This window comes from Ipomoea nil, unplaced genomic scaffold (assembly GCF_001879475.1).
Source record: "Ipomoea nil cultivar Tokyo-kokei standard unplaced genomic scaffold, Asagao_1.1 scaffold2144, whole genome shotgun sequence".
NCBI lineage: Eukaryota > Viridiplantae > Streptophyta > Magnoliopsida > Solanales > Convolvulaceae > Ipomoea > Ipomoea nil.
The window spans coordinates 237,561-253,287 of record NW_017618572.1 but is presented as its reverse complement, the minus strand read 5'-3'; the positions used below and the strand labels follow the sequence as shown (position 1 = coordinate 253,287).

The window sequence follows — 15,727 nt, the reverse complement described above, 5'->3', positions numbered from 1 at the left end:
TAGCTGAAAGCAGGCTCCCGTGCTTGGTTCTCGTTTGCATGAGTTTTGGTGATCTCTCCTGTGTTGGAACATACTTCTAGTGGCCAAATGAAACCCCCGTTAAAAAAACTAGTGCAATTTAGCTTGTACATTACACTCTAACTTCCACAAAGGAACATATTGCTACGCACAAACCTATGCCACCCGATTACGTAAGTCCAAAAATCCCAAAAAATTAATAGTGCCAATTATCAACTAAACCACACCCTAACGTGGAAACGGTAATACACTGCTACGCACAAACTACCACAACTAACAAGGCAAACCAGAAAGCCCCGACCGATAAACAAAAAACACGCACCAACAAAAAAATAGTGGTGCACCACCTAAAAAAGAAAAAAACAACAACAAAACAATCATTAGCAATTGCCCACAACACTTTAAATCTAAAATGCACACGGTCACAGACACAACGCACAAACCACCACCAATAGACGAGAACCATCCCGAACCCCTAATAAATAATAAATAAATTAAAAAGCACGCACCGACCGAATATCATACGCGCACCAACCTGCGCAAAGGAACATAATGCTAGTGCCCCAAATGAAAATCCCCGTTAAAAAAACTAGTGCAAATTGGCTTGTACGTTACACTCTAACCTGCACAAAGGAACATATTGCAACGCACAAACCTATGCCACCGATTAGGTAAGTCCAAAAATCCCAAAAAAACAAAAAATAAATACACAGATAACCAATACAAGTGATGGAACCTGCATACGTACAAAACCGAAATAAAACCAACATTTACAAACCCGACCACACTTGACCCCTAACATGCACAAACCGACCACCTACAACGCAACAACCACCGCCCCCAAAACCAGTAGCCCACCACCATCATGAAAAAAGTGGAAACAGAAAACCATAATGCATATTACAACTCCAGACACTATCACAGTAAACTATTGACCCATATGCATTTACCCCACCAATAAATCCAAAACCCAAACCCCATTCTAGGTTGGAAAAAACAATGGAAGACACATACAACAAAAAAAACCTACACATAAAAAAACATGAAAAGTAAACATGTCACCACTACAAAAAAAAAAAAAAAAAAAAAACCGCCACAAGCCAATTACCCATGCATTTGAAGCCTCGTACCCCTAAAAAAAATTGAGCAAATACTAAAACCAAAATACACATTGCATGAAATAAAAACAAAATACACATTACAGTCTCATAAACGAAGCACCATCGACCCCATTAATACCACAACCGATTAGAAAAGAAAAAAAAAACAACAAAACAAGCATTAGCAATTCTCCAACCACAGTTTAAATCTAAATTACACACGATCACAATCACAAATGCACAAACCACCACCAATTAACACCCACGCCACGCCCCCCGTGAACAAAAAAAAAAAAAAAAAAAAAAAAAAAAAACCAGGCAAACATTCTCCCAGTCTCATAAACGAAACACCATCGGACCCCATTAATACCCAACCGATTAGAAAAAGAAATCGAAAACCCTAACCCTAGACCTAGAATTTTGACCAGCGACAACAACACGCTCGCCGCCCACCACACCTACTCGAATCGACAACCACCATCCTTAAACCCGAGATGAAAATACCAGAAAACTAAAGCGCCCAGAGGAACTACGACCAAAATAAAATACAAAAATCCAAAAACCACAACCACTCCGGCCGGTAAAGAACGCCGGTTAAAACCCACCATGGAAAACCAAAAAATGCGATCGTATAAAGAACGACAAAATAAAAGAATGGATGAACATAATACCGGTATTTGAAGTAGAAGAGAATCCCTAAGCCTCTTGGACAGCCTCTTGCTTGAACCAGCTATGAAGAAACTGTAACTTTGAGTACGACGAAGAGATTATGCCGAAGTGTTGAAGACGCGGGTGAAGAAGGAACGAGAGCTGATGGGAAGCGGAAGAGACTGAGAAAGAAGACAGCGGAGATAACAAGACAAAATTCATATTTTATTTACTCTCTTTACCAAATTAACTCCGTTAATATGCGTAGACATAATAAATGCCAAATGAAAATTACAAAACAACCCTAAAACAATCACACGTGTATTCCATCAACACACCATCTGACCGTTCAAAAAAAAACCATCAACGGCTCAAATCAATGAAAATTAAAAAAAAAAAAAAAAACGCGCGTCTGGAACAAAGAAGTATAAGCTAAGGCGCACCTTAAGTGTTAGATCTTAAGCACAAACTCACGCACATAAAGTACAAAACCCACACACATTAAGCACAACCTCACGCACATTAAGCACAAAATCCCCGCACTTTAAATATTAACTCACATACTTTAAATTTCAACAACTACTGACATTAAGTACAAAACTCACGCATATTAAGTACAAAACTCATGCACATTAAGCACAACATCACGCACATTAAGCATAAAACTCACGCACTTTAAGTATTAACTCACAGACTTTAAGTTTTAACAACTACTCACGATAAGCACAACCCCACGCATTTTAAGCACAAAACTCACGCACATTAAGTACAAAACTCACGCACATTAAGCACAACATCACGCACATTAAGCACAAAACTCACGCACTTTAAGTATTAACTCACAGACTTTAAGTTTTAACAACTACTCACGATAGGCACAACCCCACGCACATTAAGCACAAACCTCACGCACATTAAGCACAAAACACACGCACATTAAGCACAAAACTCACGCACATTAATTACAGATCCGCTCACCTTAATTTTGACCTATATGCAAAAATTACAAAATTGCCACCGCGTTGTTTTTTAAAACTTTGATAATCCTGAACGTTGATTTAAGCGAGATGAAAGGCCCAAATTAAACCGCATAATCGCACCTGGACACCCTAACCGCACCAGAACCTAAATATATATATATATATATATATATATATATATATATATATATATATATATATATATATATATATATATATATATATATATATATATATATATATATAATTAGGATCATATGAGAACATGTGCTTAGATGAGAACGTGAGAACACATCATGTGCATCCATCTAATATTTTTTAATGGTCTAGATTAGATTAAGTGTGTGCGAACACGCATTAAATGTGTGCAAACACACTAAATCGCGTTTGCACACATTTAATGCGTGTTCGCACACACTTAATCTAATCTAGACCATTACAAAATATTAGATGGATGCACATGATGTGTTCTCACGTTCTCACCTAAGCACATGTTCTCACTGGAACTCTACCCTATATATATATATATATATATATATATATATATATATATATATATATATATATATATCATCCAATCAATGATCTAAAGATGAGTTTATATATAAACTCTAAGTATGTTATGTTTTACATCACTTCTATAATAAAGGGTAATCTTCGGGTTATTAGCCTTTTCAGGCCACCGAACTTATAGATTTCTGGCTTATTAGATTAGTTTTTATTCTGCTAAAATATTTTGGGTCTAACCTTAAGATATTTCAATTTTATCTGGCTAACCCTTCAAATTTGGATTAAGATTGACATCCTTAATTTTTGACAATTTATATCATGGACTAGGGTCAACATAGCACTATAGACCCTTATCGAAACGATGATGTACATAATTCATACTAATGAGGTATAAACTTTCATAATACAAGACACAAAAAATCACAACTCAAGACACATACATATATTATAGAGAAAACTGTAAAAAATGCCCCCCTATAATGTGCCAATTATCAATGTCACCCCTGAATTATGAGTGGTGTAAATGTTGCACATATAGCCCCTCCCGTAACGGACTTGTGGTTCCCCACCGCTGTCCATCGCTGGTACTTCGAATCAAGGGAGGGGAAAAATAACTAAATTACATATTTACTCTGACTTAATGGTGTCGTACACTAACGGGGAACCACATGTCCGTTACGGGAGGGGCTATATGTGCATCGTTTTGATAATTGAGGGACAACATTTACACCACTCATAATTCAGGGGTGGCATTGATAATTGACATATTATAGAGGAGCATTTTTTTTACAATTTTCGCTATATTATATTATTAAATATTTACTTATTCTCCAAATTTGATTTCGGTATATAATTTGTGTTTATAGGCATAGAATTTCACAACACAGTAAACATAAATTTATAACAAAAGACACAATTATTAATTTGTTTTAAGTACACAATTCATTTTTATTTTTTTTGAGAAAACAGAATTCATATTTTTAAAATACAAAATTTTAAAGCACAAGATACAAAAATTCACAATATAAAACACACATAAATACTTGAATTCATAGTGCACTGTGAACCTAACCCATGTATAAGGATTGCTAATTTTCAACATGCAATAAATTCAATTCACAATCTTCCATCTCAATACCGGCCTACAACTATATGAGCATGACATCCAAAGAATTCTTCATCTACGAACGTACGATTGAGTGTGACATCGGAAGTTTCCCTATTTTCTTCGCTATTTACTTGTTTGGCTTTGTTCATGAATCATATATGAGTCATGACATCCGAAGAATTCTTCATCTATGAATATGTGTTGGTTTGGTGACTTTTGAGCTAGGGTGCACATATCGTGAGTCATGGCAGGCAAATTATAACGTGAGTCTGATCTGAGTGCTGGTTTGGTGACTTTTGAGTCATGAGTCATGGCAGGCAAATTATATTGTGCATCAGTGTTGGAAAAAGTGGCTTGTATATTGTAATACATTTGAGATACAACAATAATACAGAATACAACAGGGGAACAAAAACTGGATCATTTGATATCTTCAGGCGTGTAATTACTTTCCTATAAGCTTTAAATCTCCCTCTATAAAAGTAACAAGGTTCAAGATTTAATCTTATGGGATACAAGAAGATGAATGAAATTCTCAAGTTGCTCTGTTTGAGAATTTCCTGTAGAATTGTAAGCATGTGAAATGTCTTGGTTTCCTGCAAGTTGATTGCATCCATCAATTGGCTGTTGATTTTCCTTTCCCTTTCAAATATCTCTCCAAATATTTATACAAAATATTTTGATGGTTATGAGAGGTTACATGGAAGTTACAGAAGTTTCAAACTTCAACTTCCAAAGAGATATATCTTAACTGATATATTAAACATAGAGAAATAATAATAATAATAATAATTAATTAAATCTTATTTTCATAAGATATATACCTTCGTAGGTTCATGTACTGCCTGCCAAATTATTAAATAAAACACACACACACACACACACATATATATATATATATATATATATATATATATATATTTATTTATATATTTATTATTGCAAGTTACCATGCAAAATAATAAATAAGTAAATAATATATATGTATACTTGCACGAAAGCAGCCAAAATAAAACCAACGAATTGAATCATTTGAGTGGCTATAATCATTCGTTACACAAAGCAAAACCAAAGCCGAATCGATGAACCAACGAATTGATGTTACCATGCAAAATTCAAGGCCAACGAATTGTGTAGATTTCTCCAAAATACGATTTGTACACAAATAACAAATCGTTAACCACACGGTTCCTTTACACATGAATTGTACAAAATATATCATTGTTTAACTACAATTCGTTAAGCACGATTTAATACAATCAATAATAACAACCCGTTAAAACCGACGATTCATTAACACCAACAAATCATTCAAACTAACGAATCGTGTAAATCATTGATTAAAATTCTTATTTCCCAATTTACTTTCTACCAAACTAAAATAATATTTATAACTCCACAACTCCAAATATTATTTAAGCTTTCATGGTAGTCCATCTGAAATATTAATCTCCATTACTATATAAATCTCCAACATTCCTCCTCCATTTATATAGTAAAAATTAACACTGTACCAAGATAGATCCAAAACTCATGCATAAATGAAAATGTCTTACAGATTGAACTTTCACATAGTATTATATGTGTTACATTAATTCGGATTGCTGTGATGGACGAACCTTGAATCACGCAGTCGCTTTGAAGAAACGTAGATATAACACACACAAGTTTTATAGTCATTACAACTCACTGTAACTTGACACTATTAAGGCCATGTGTTCGTATCCATTAATGAGCACATACCAAGTAAAGCCCAATTTGTTTGAAGTGGCCACACTTCATGCTCACAAAGGCTAATCTTTTATATCTTGCACTGCAGCTTGCATTTTTTCAAAAGATCAGTTAAGAATAAAAACTCATCCCTACAACAATTCAGAACCAAGCATCACTTTTTTCTTGGGATATAAATTTTAATTTAAACTTTTGATGCTTGCAATCACAAGATGAAGTACTCATCTACATTGAACTCAAGGTCTAACGTAATAACTTAGACGTGAGTTGAGCTTTCCTTCACTTGCAATTAAATAATTAGGTTTTCCATATCCCTTCCGATGTACCATGTCCCTTGCAAGGACTCTTGCAAACGGATCCGTTAAAACCGGGACTGTACCAAGTCCAGTGCTATAACACAATTACCTAGGATTTCCCACATAGCTAAGTCTCAAGCCCATGTGCCTTCACTTGCCATTATAAACACTTGTTTACATGATATGCCCAGTGTAGTAGCATTGTCACAATGTACTAAAACTGGTGACATCGATTTTGGCCCAACCAGAATCTAAATAATTAAATTCCTTAGCCAATCAACTTATTTTCATGCCGAAGCCAACACAAGAAATTCAGATGCCGTAGTTGAAAAAACAACTTTGCTTTTAGAAATCCATAAAACTACACCTCCTCCAAGCAGAAATATCCATCTACTAATTGAGGAACAAGTTTCATGATTAGACATTCAACTGGCATTAGAAAATCTTTTCAGAATGGAAATTTCTATTAAATATACTAAACCATAATTAATGGTTTTATTCAAGTATATCAAAATTCATTTTAATCCCATCCACTTAGCCAACCGATGATAGATAGAAATTTACTATTCTATTAATGAACTGGAGAAAAATATTCAATTGATTTTACTGGAACCCACTTAATAGGTTCCTAGTCAATAAATATTTATTTCTTGCAAATTCTATAACCAAGAATTTCAATCACCGTGTTGAACTCATTAACAATGAGTGATTCCTTAAATAAATAATTAAACGTCCTCCATTTGGAATACCAACTACTTTGGAGAAATCATATACTGATAAACCTCCTCCATTCAAGAATATCCATTCACTTTGGAGAAGAAACCATTTTTTATTTAAAGCTTTTAACTTTTCATGTTTCTTCTAAACTGAAGAATCATACCAACTTAAATCATAATCCATGATTTAAATTTGAAATTCTTTTCACTGTCAATTTCCATACTAGATAAACTAGTAAACTTTTTGACTTTCAGAACTTTAACACATTCTCAAAATGAGAAACTTTGTGTTAAAGACATTCATAAATTTTATGAATTTCATTATGCATATTTCATGCATAAAACTTTCTACATGCCTTCATTAGAAATATACTAGAATACTTCGAAGGCATTTATGTCTTTATTGGAAATATTAATAACATAATATTTCAAAAACATTCACAAGGATAAAAATATTTGTGTGCTAAAATACCAATATTTCATGCATGAAAAAATAAAAATAATTTCAACTTATCATTATGCAACTCTGTATCCATGCAAATGATACCAGAAATATTTACAACACCAAACTACACCAAATTTGACAATATACAGCACACCAAGATCCAACATATTATATATGTATCTTGTATACTATGCATGCAACCGAGACAGAGTCTCAATATAAAAATATTTATATACATGCATAAACATATCCTTGTATTAGCAGGCTATGCAAAAACTCAAAAGAATCGCATGCATACCTTCTAGACAGAAACCAGAACTTAACTAGTAAGTAAAATAAAACTTACGTACCTGCCGAAGCCGATACAAAAATATAAAAGGTACTGTACCGATCACATCCTATAACTTGTATCTGCCTTGATAATCCATCTCTTCCGGCCTTTGATACGCTGAAACCGCACACCCCACCGTGGAGATAACATATCTTCTCGTTCCAAATAAATCATTGCTAATAAAATGATTTATTTATATAAAATCAATTTCACATCTCACTAATTATCTTGGTATAATCTAATACCCCATGAATTTAAGTGAAGATGAAAACAAAACTGCACAGCATGCATTTAAATCACCATGCCAGGAACACCATGCAAAAATCGCATGAAAAACCTTCTTGTACGATAGAAAGTGATTTCTGTCATCCTTGCCACCAAATTCGAAATTCTCATTCCGAAATACTTTCGTGATTGAAAACTGTTCACGCCTGGCATCTTGTCTTCAAAACTTTCAAGGCAAGACCAATGATCACGGGTTTATAAGTTTTAAAGCTTATAGATTGTTGGAGAAAGGGTTTGTAATGTGTAATACATTTGAGATACAACAATAATACAGAATACATCAGGGAACAAAAATTGGATCATTTGATATTTTCAGGCGTGTAATCACTTTCCTATAAGCTTTAAATCTCCCTCTATAAAAGCAACAAGGTTCAAGATTTAATCTTATGGGATACAAGAAGATGAATGAAATTCTCAAGTTGCTCTGTTTGAGAATTTCCTGTAGAATTGTAAGCCTGTGAAATGTCTTGGTTTCCTGCAAGTTGATTGCCTCCATCAAATTGCATGTTGATTTTCCTTTCCCTTTCAGATGTCTCTCCAAATATTTATACAAAATATTTTGATGGTTATGAGAGGTTACATGGAAGTTACAGAAGTTTCAAACTTCAACTTCCAAAAAGATATATCTTAACTGATATATTAAACATGAGAAATAATAATAATAATAATAATTAATTGAATCTTATTTTCATAAGATATATACCTTCGTAGGTTCATGCACTGCCTGTCAAATTATTAAATAAAACATATTATATATATATATATATATATATATATATATATTTATTATTGCAAGTTACCATGCAAAATAATAAATAAGTAAATAATATATATGTATACTTGCACGAAAGCAGCCAAAATAAATCCAACGAATTGAATCATTTGAGTGGCTATAATCATTCGTTACACAAGCAGCAAAACCAAAGCCGAATCGATGAATGCTTAAAGTCCACCGAATCGATGAACCAACGAATTGATGTTAGCATGCAAAATTCAAGGCCAACGAATTGTGTAGATTTCTCCAAAATACGATTTGTACACAAATAACAAATCGTTAACCACACGATTCCTTTACACATGAATTGTACAAAATATATCATTGTTTAACTACAATTCGTTAAGCACGATTTAATACAATCAATAATAACAATCCGTTAAAACCGACGATTCATTAACACCAACAAATCATTCAAACTAACGAATCGTGTAAATCATTGATTAAAATTCTTATTTCCCAATTTGCTTTCTACCAAACAAAAATAATATTTATAACTCCACAACTCCAAATATTATTTAAGCTTTCATGGTAGTCCATCTGAAATATTAATCTCTATTACTATATAAATCTCCAACAACCAGGGTGTACATTACATTATGCACGATAAGAGTTGTGTATTATGTTAAGAGTTTATGTGTATTATGTATTATGTTATGTTATGTGTATTATATTAGGAGTTTATGTATATTCTACTATAAATGAAGAATTGGATGAGCACGAGAAGTGGTGAGGAAGAGAACAAGAAGAAAGTAGAAGCACTGTAAGTCTCAATCATTTGTAATGTTTATTTACTTCATTGCTTTCTAAGTTATTGAAATGATTTTATAATTGTAATATTTTATGATCGGAAAAATTGTAATTTATGCCCCTCAAAAATATATTAATTATCAATGTCATTCTTGAATTATTAGTGGTATAAATGTTATCATTCAATTTTCAAAACATGGCATTGATGGTGTGTTTGGCGAGGTGTGCGCATCTGTTAAGGTTAGGTAATAAGCACTCTAACGGAGGCATGCACAACTATAACATGGATATATATAATTATATTGAGTGCGTCTTTGTTAAGACTAAAAATAAAAAATAAATTAAGGAGAGAAAGTTTTGCTACTTAAAGTGCGTCATTTTTATAAATTGGAGGTGTGCGATGTTAAAACTTAAGGTGTGTTGATTTAATATTTAAGATGTGCTATTTTTGGACTTTGCTTCTTCCTTCCAGATTCAAGTTTTTTTTTTTCTTTTAACTTTCATTGATTTGAGCAATTGATCAAGATTTAATCGACTAAGATCTCATTGCATGTTCGCACCTGTGACATCCTTCGCACTTGATCACGACTATATATATATATATATATATATATATATATATATATATATATATATATATATATATATAATCGCACTCAGGTGCGAATGCTTCGCCCAGGCACGAAATAGAAATGGATTCTGTCCGTCCACGTGTCCAAATCTAATGGATGAGAAACACTGATCTTTTTAAAAAAATGCGGTGGCATTTTCGTAAATAATTGAACATCGAAGTGCAAGTAAAATATATTACAAGTGCATGTAAAATGTATTATAGGTGCAAGTAAAAATTTACACTGAGCATGAATACTTAGTTGCACCTATCGTTCTAAGTAGTTGCACCTATAGTTCTAAGTAGTTGCATACACAGTTATAAGTAGTTGCACCTGTGTATGAATGTTTGCGAGTGGTTTTCAGGGGTATTACTACCCGCTGAACTCAGATCAATGAATGTTAACAAGGCAAAATTACATGCACTTATAGGTGAAAGTAGGTGCACCTATAGTTATAAGTAATTGCACCTATAGTTATAAATAGTTGCAAATGCATATAGTTATAAGCACACCCAGGTGCATGAATCTTTGCGGAAAGTGAATGCTAACAAGGCAAAATTACATGCACTTATAGGTGAAAGTAGGTGCACTTGTAAGTGATTTTACTTGCACTTCGATGTTCAATTATTTACGAAAATGCCACTGCATTTTTTTTAAGTTATTAGATCTGGACACGTGTCGCACGCTGATTCGTTCGCATATTCCTTCCTGGGCACTTATTCACACCTGAGTCCATCCCTATATATATATATATATATATATATATATATATAATTGTAATTTATGCCCTCCATAATATGTCAATTATCATCAATGTCACCCCTGAATATTAACTTGTCAAACTTTTTCGGAAAAAAAAAAAAAAAAAGAACCCTGTCAAACTAAGTTTGGCAGGACAAAGATAATATATATACTTATGCACTATATTAATCATACAAAATTTAAATGATAATTTTTTACTTTCTATATGTAATTATTTAATTAAATTATAAATCTTATCCCAAAAGAATGAATCCCCAACCCTAAGGCCCCCACACTCTGACCCGACAGAGCATGTGGGAGGAATTACATTATAAATCTATCAATATCATTTGTTGCCAATAAAATGAGTTTCATATTAAATTTTTTGCTTGACAATCTCTCCACTATCACCTTTGCTTGAGGAAAGTATAATCCATATCAGTTCTAATACATCTTTTGTTATTAATGTTCATTGTAGAGTTTTTACTACAATCCAATTCTCATCCATGTCTATATATTTCTTTAAACATGTAGTCTGCTTTTGTTGTAAGAATTCTCCATATATAGAAGTCTGTTGATTTCTGTTTGATGTTGCTATCATTTGATTTCTTCACATCTCTATTTAATTTCATTCCTTACTTTTTTTTTTTTTTTTTTTTTTTTTTTTTTTTTGCAACTGAATAATTTATTTAAACATCTAATTTTTTTCCTTTGCTTATCCCCTTATGGTTTGAGCTGACTGTGCTACGCAGGTGAAAAAGGTTGAAGAAACAAGTGAACATCTTTTATCAGCCCTTAAGGCAGAGAAGGAAGAACTAGAGTCGTCTCTCAACAAAGAAAAATTGCAAACGCTTCAGTTGAAGCAAGAGTTAGCAGATGCGGAGACTCGCAATACCGACCTGTACAAGGTAACACTTGCTAGCCTGCCACAATTTGAACTGAATATGGTTCCTCATTCTATTATCTCATATTTATGACGTCGTATCTCATATTTAGACGTCTGCTGCATAGACGTCGGTCAAAAACCGACATTAAATGGGGTCAAAAAGCTGACCTTAAAGTTCTTTTTTGTAGTAGTGTTTATCTATACTACTAATAAAAATAAAATCCTACTTTTATAATTTTTGGTCCAAAAAAAATAATAATAACAATAATAAAAGAGAGGCCAAAATCATGTTTAACCTGTCAAATCATGTTTAACATGCCAGCTTAAAAAAAAAAAAAAAGTTGGCTGGACAATGTCTTGGACGAGCATTTACAAGCCTTTAAAAGCGCCTCAAAGTTCATTCATCTTAATCTTCATCTGATCTTCAGCTTCATTCATCTTCATCTTGCCAAACAACAATATGTTTTGGCTGCTGGTGTTTGCTTATTCCTTCACAATCTGGCCTAGTCTAAATGCCATTGCTCCACCACCTCCCCCTACTCCCATTTCTCCAATCCTGCCAAATGCGAGTAAGGATTTCAGTCCAATTGAAGCCTCCCATCATGGTCGTGGTACCGGTTCAAATCCCCCACTTTCACATTCCGGTCGTGGTCAGAGTGGCGGTGCTAGTCTCAGTCCGCCTTTCACGTCCCTGTCACGGTCCGATAGTCCCGGTACCATTCCCCATCCTAGTTCACCTGTTTCACCTCCCGGTCCCGGTCACAGTCGCGGTATCACTCCCCATCCTAGTCCATCTGTTTCACCTCCCCGTCTTGGTCCGCCCATTTCATGTCCTGGTCACGGTCGTCGTACCACTCCTCATCCTAGTCCACCTGTTTCACCTTCGGGTCCTCCGCAATGGGTAGGCTTTCACCTCGCATTGCTTTGGTGTCTTGGTTACTGTGAAATAACTAGCGACCGTAAAAAACCCAAAATCAAATAGATGTTTACAATATACGGCTTATGGCCGTTTGACCACAACGGGCAGGACCCACAATCCACTTTTATGCCTGCTTAATTATGACGATAAATTAGTAAGTTTTATTATTATTATTATTATTATTATTATTATTATTATTATTATTATTATTATTATATTATTATTATTATTATTATTATTATTATTATTATTATTATTATTAAATTATGGATTCCCATTTTTGATAGCTCTCCGGAACTCTAAGGAAAAAATTGACTCAGAGATGGGCCAACTTGAAAGGAGATAAAGATATTTTCTAAGAAGCAATGGAAGAAACATGGCACAATATCAATTAAGTTGATGGATCAAAAATTGTACTTCCAGAAAGCGCTCCAGATGAATGCAGCACTAGGAGATATCAAGTTACTATTGGAACAGGATAATAAATATACTCCCAATGCTAAGAACCAAATACCCTTGAATGATTTCTTAGCATTGGGAGTATATTTATTTTCCTGTGCCAATAGTGACTTTATATCTCCTAGTGCTGCATTCATCTGGAGCGCTTTCTAGAAGTACAATTTTTGATCCATAACTTAATTGATATTGTGTCATGTTTCTCCCATTGCTTCTTCCAAAATATCTTGTCGTCTCCTTTCAAGTTGGCCCATCTCTGAGTCAATTTTTTCCTTAGAGTTCCAAAGAGCTATCGAAAATGGGAATCCATAATTTATCAACAACAACAACAACAACAACAACAACAACAATAATAATAATTGTTAGAAAATACTATTTTATGTGGCTCAAATGCATGGAGAATAAGTCTTCCACGTTGCATGCACGTCCTTGTTGGTCTCGATTCTTCACGCCATGCCGCAACACGTTTCCATGTTTCATGCGATTATTTCTCTTGTTTGTAATGTATAAATAGCTTTGTGTTTTGCTTTGTTTAATACACATCAATTCAATATATATTATATTCATTCTTTCTTTCTCACGTAGCATACTTATATATATATTATATTCTTGATAGTAATATATATATATATATTTATATTTTCATTCTTATTAATTCTTTTGTCATTTTTATATATTTCCCCATTATTTAACTTCTATAATTCTCAATTTTCGATTCTTCGCTTCCGCATTATTCCTCTATATTCCTAACAAGTGGTATCAGAGCGGTTTAATTGAGAGTTATTTTCAAAGATGTCAACTGTTACCAAGTTCGATATCGAGAAGTTCGACGGGAAAATTAGCTTTTCTATCTGGAAGGTTCAGATGGAAGCCGTTCTAACCCAGAACGGTTTGAAGAAAGCGCTAGCTGGGAAGAAGAAGAAACCGGCTACAATGACAGATGAAGATTGGGAAGATTTGGATGACAAGGCACGTTCAACCATTCAATTGTGCCTGTCTAAAGAGGTTCTACGTGAGGTGTTAAGTGAGACGACTGCGTCAGATTTATGGTCCAAGCTGGATACGCTTTATATGGCCAAGTCTCTGGCGAACAAGCTACGCCTGAAGGAGCGTCTGTACACAATCCGTATGACGGAAGGTACTTCGATTAAATCTCACTTGGATGAATTTAATTCTATTTTATTGGACTTGAAAAATATTGATGTCGTAATTGAAGATGAAGATCGTGCTGTGTTATTGCTTGTCTCTCTCCCTAATTCATACAAGCATTTCAAAGAAATTATGCTGTATGGTAATAGTAGTGATACCCTTACTTTCGACAATGTTAAGTCAAACCTATTGTCCAAAGAAAAGTTTGACTTTGAAATTAAGTCTGAGGACAAAGGTGAAGGCTTGACTGTAAGGGGTCGTTCACTTGAATCAGTGAGTAGCAATAAAAATTCTAGATCCAAGTCCAAAGGACATAAGTCCAACAAATCCTGTAAGTACTGCAAGAAGCATGGTCATGATGTGACTGAATGCTTCAAGTTGAAAAACAAGCAAGAGAGAGAAAAGAAGTCCGCTGAAGCTAGTGTTGTTGAAAGTGATTCAGATGGTGATGTGTTGTTATCTGTTAGCTCCGGTGAGAAACGGAGTGAAACCGAGTGGATTTTGGACTCTGGTTGTACATTCCACATGTGTCCCCACAAAGATTGGTTCATCTCTCTGGAACCGGTTGATGGTGGAGTTGTCTTGCTGGGTAATGATACCCAATGCAAGGTTAGTGGAATTGGAAGTGTTCAGATTAAAACTCATGATAACGTTGTCAGGACTCTTACCAATGTTCGGTATATTCCTGATTTGAAACGCAATCTGATATCATTGGGCACCTTGGAATCTCTGGGGTGCAAGTACATAGCTGAAGGTGGAGTTCTAAAGGTCATCAAAGGCTCTCTTGTTCTCATGAAAGCTTCTCGTTCTGGAAGCGTGTACGTCTTGCATGGCAGTACTGTGACGGGTTCAGTAGCGGTATCCTCATCGATGTCTGATGCGGATCTCACTCAACTATGGCATATGCGTCTGGGGCATATGAGTGAGAAAGGCATGCATCTCCTGAGCAAGAAAGGTCTCCTTGGTGATTCAGGTACGGGTAAATTACAATTTTGTGAGCATTGTGTTTTTGGGAAACAAAAGAGGGTTAGTTTCTCTACTGCTACACACCGTACCAAAGATGTATTGGAATATATACATTCCGATTTATGGGGACCGACTAAATTCCAGTCTATGGGAGGCTGTAGATATTTCATGTCTATTATTGATGACTTTTCCCGTAAGGTTTGGGTCTATTTCTTGAAACACAAAAATCAGGCTTTTCTTATTTTCAAAAAGTGGAAAATACTTGTTGAGACTCAGACAGGGAAAAAGGTCAAGAAGCTCAGGACA

General features: G+C 34.3%; 1 protein-coding gene across 1 annotated transcript in view; it reads left to right on the top strand.

Annotated features, from left to right (window-relative positions):
- Positions 1–13,462, top strand: part of LOC109148577 (receptor-like protein 12) — a 29,288-nt gene extending 15,826 nt beyond the window's left edge. The window contains exons 5-6 of the mRNA XM_019296313.1: positions 12,360–12,832; positions 13,274–13,462. Of these exons, the coding sequence (XP_019151858.1) occupies positions 12,360–12,832; positions 13,274–13,462 (662 nt within the window). The remainder of the gene's footprint in view (positions 1–12,359; positions 12,833–13,273) is intronic.
- The last annotated feature ends 2,265 nt before the right edge of the window (positions 13,463–15,727 follow it).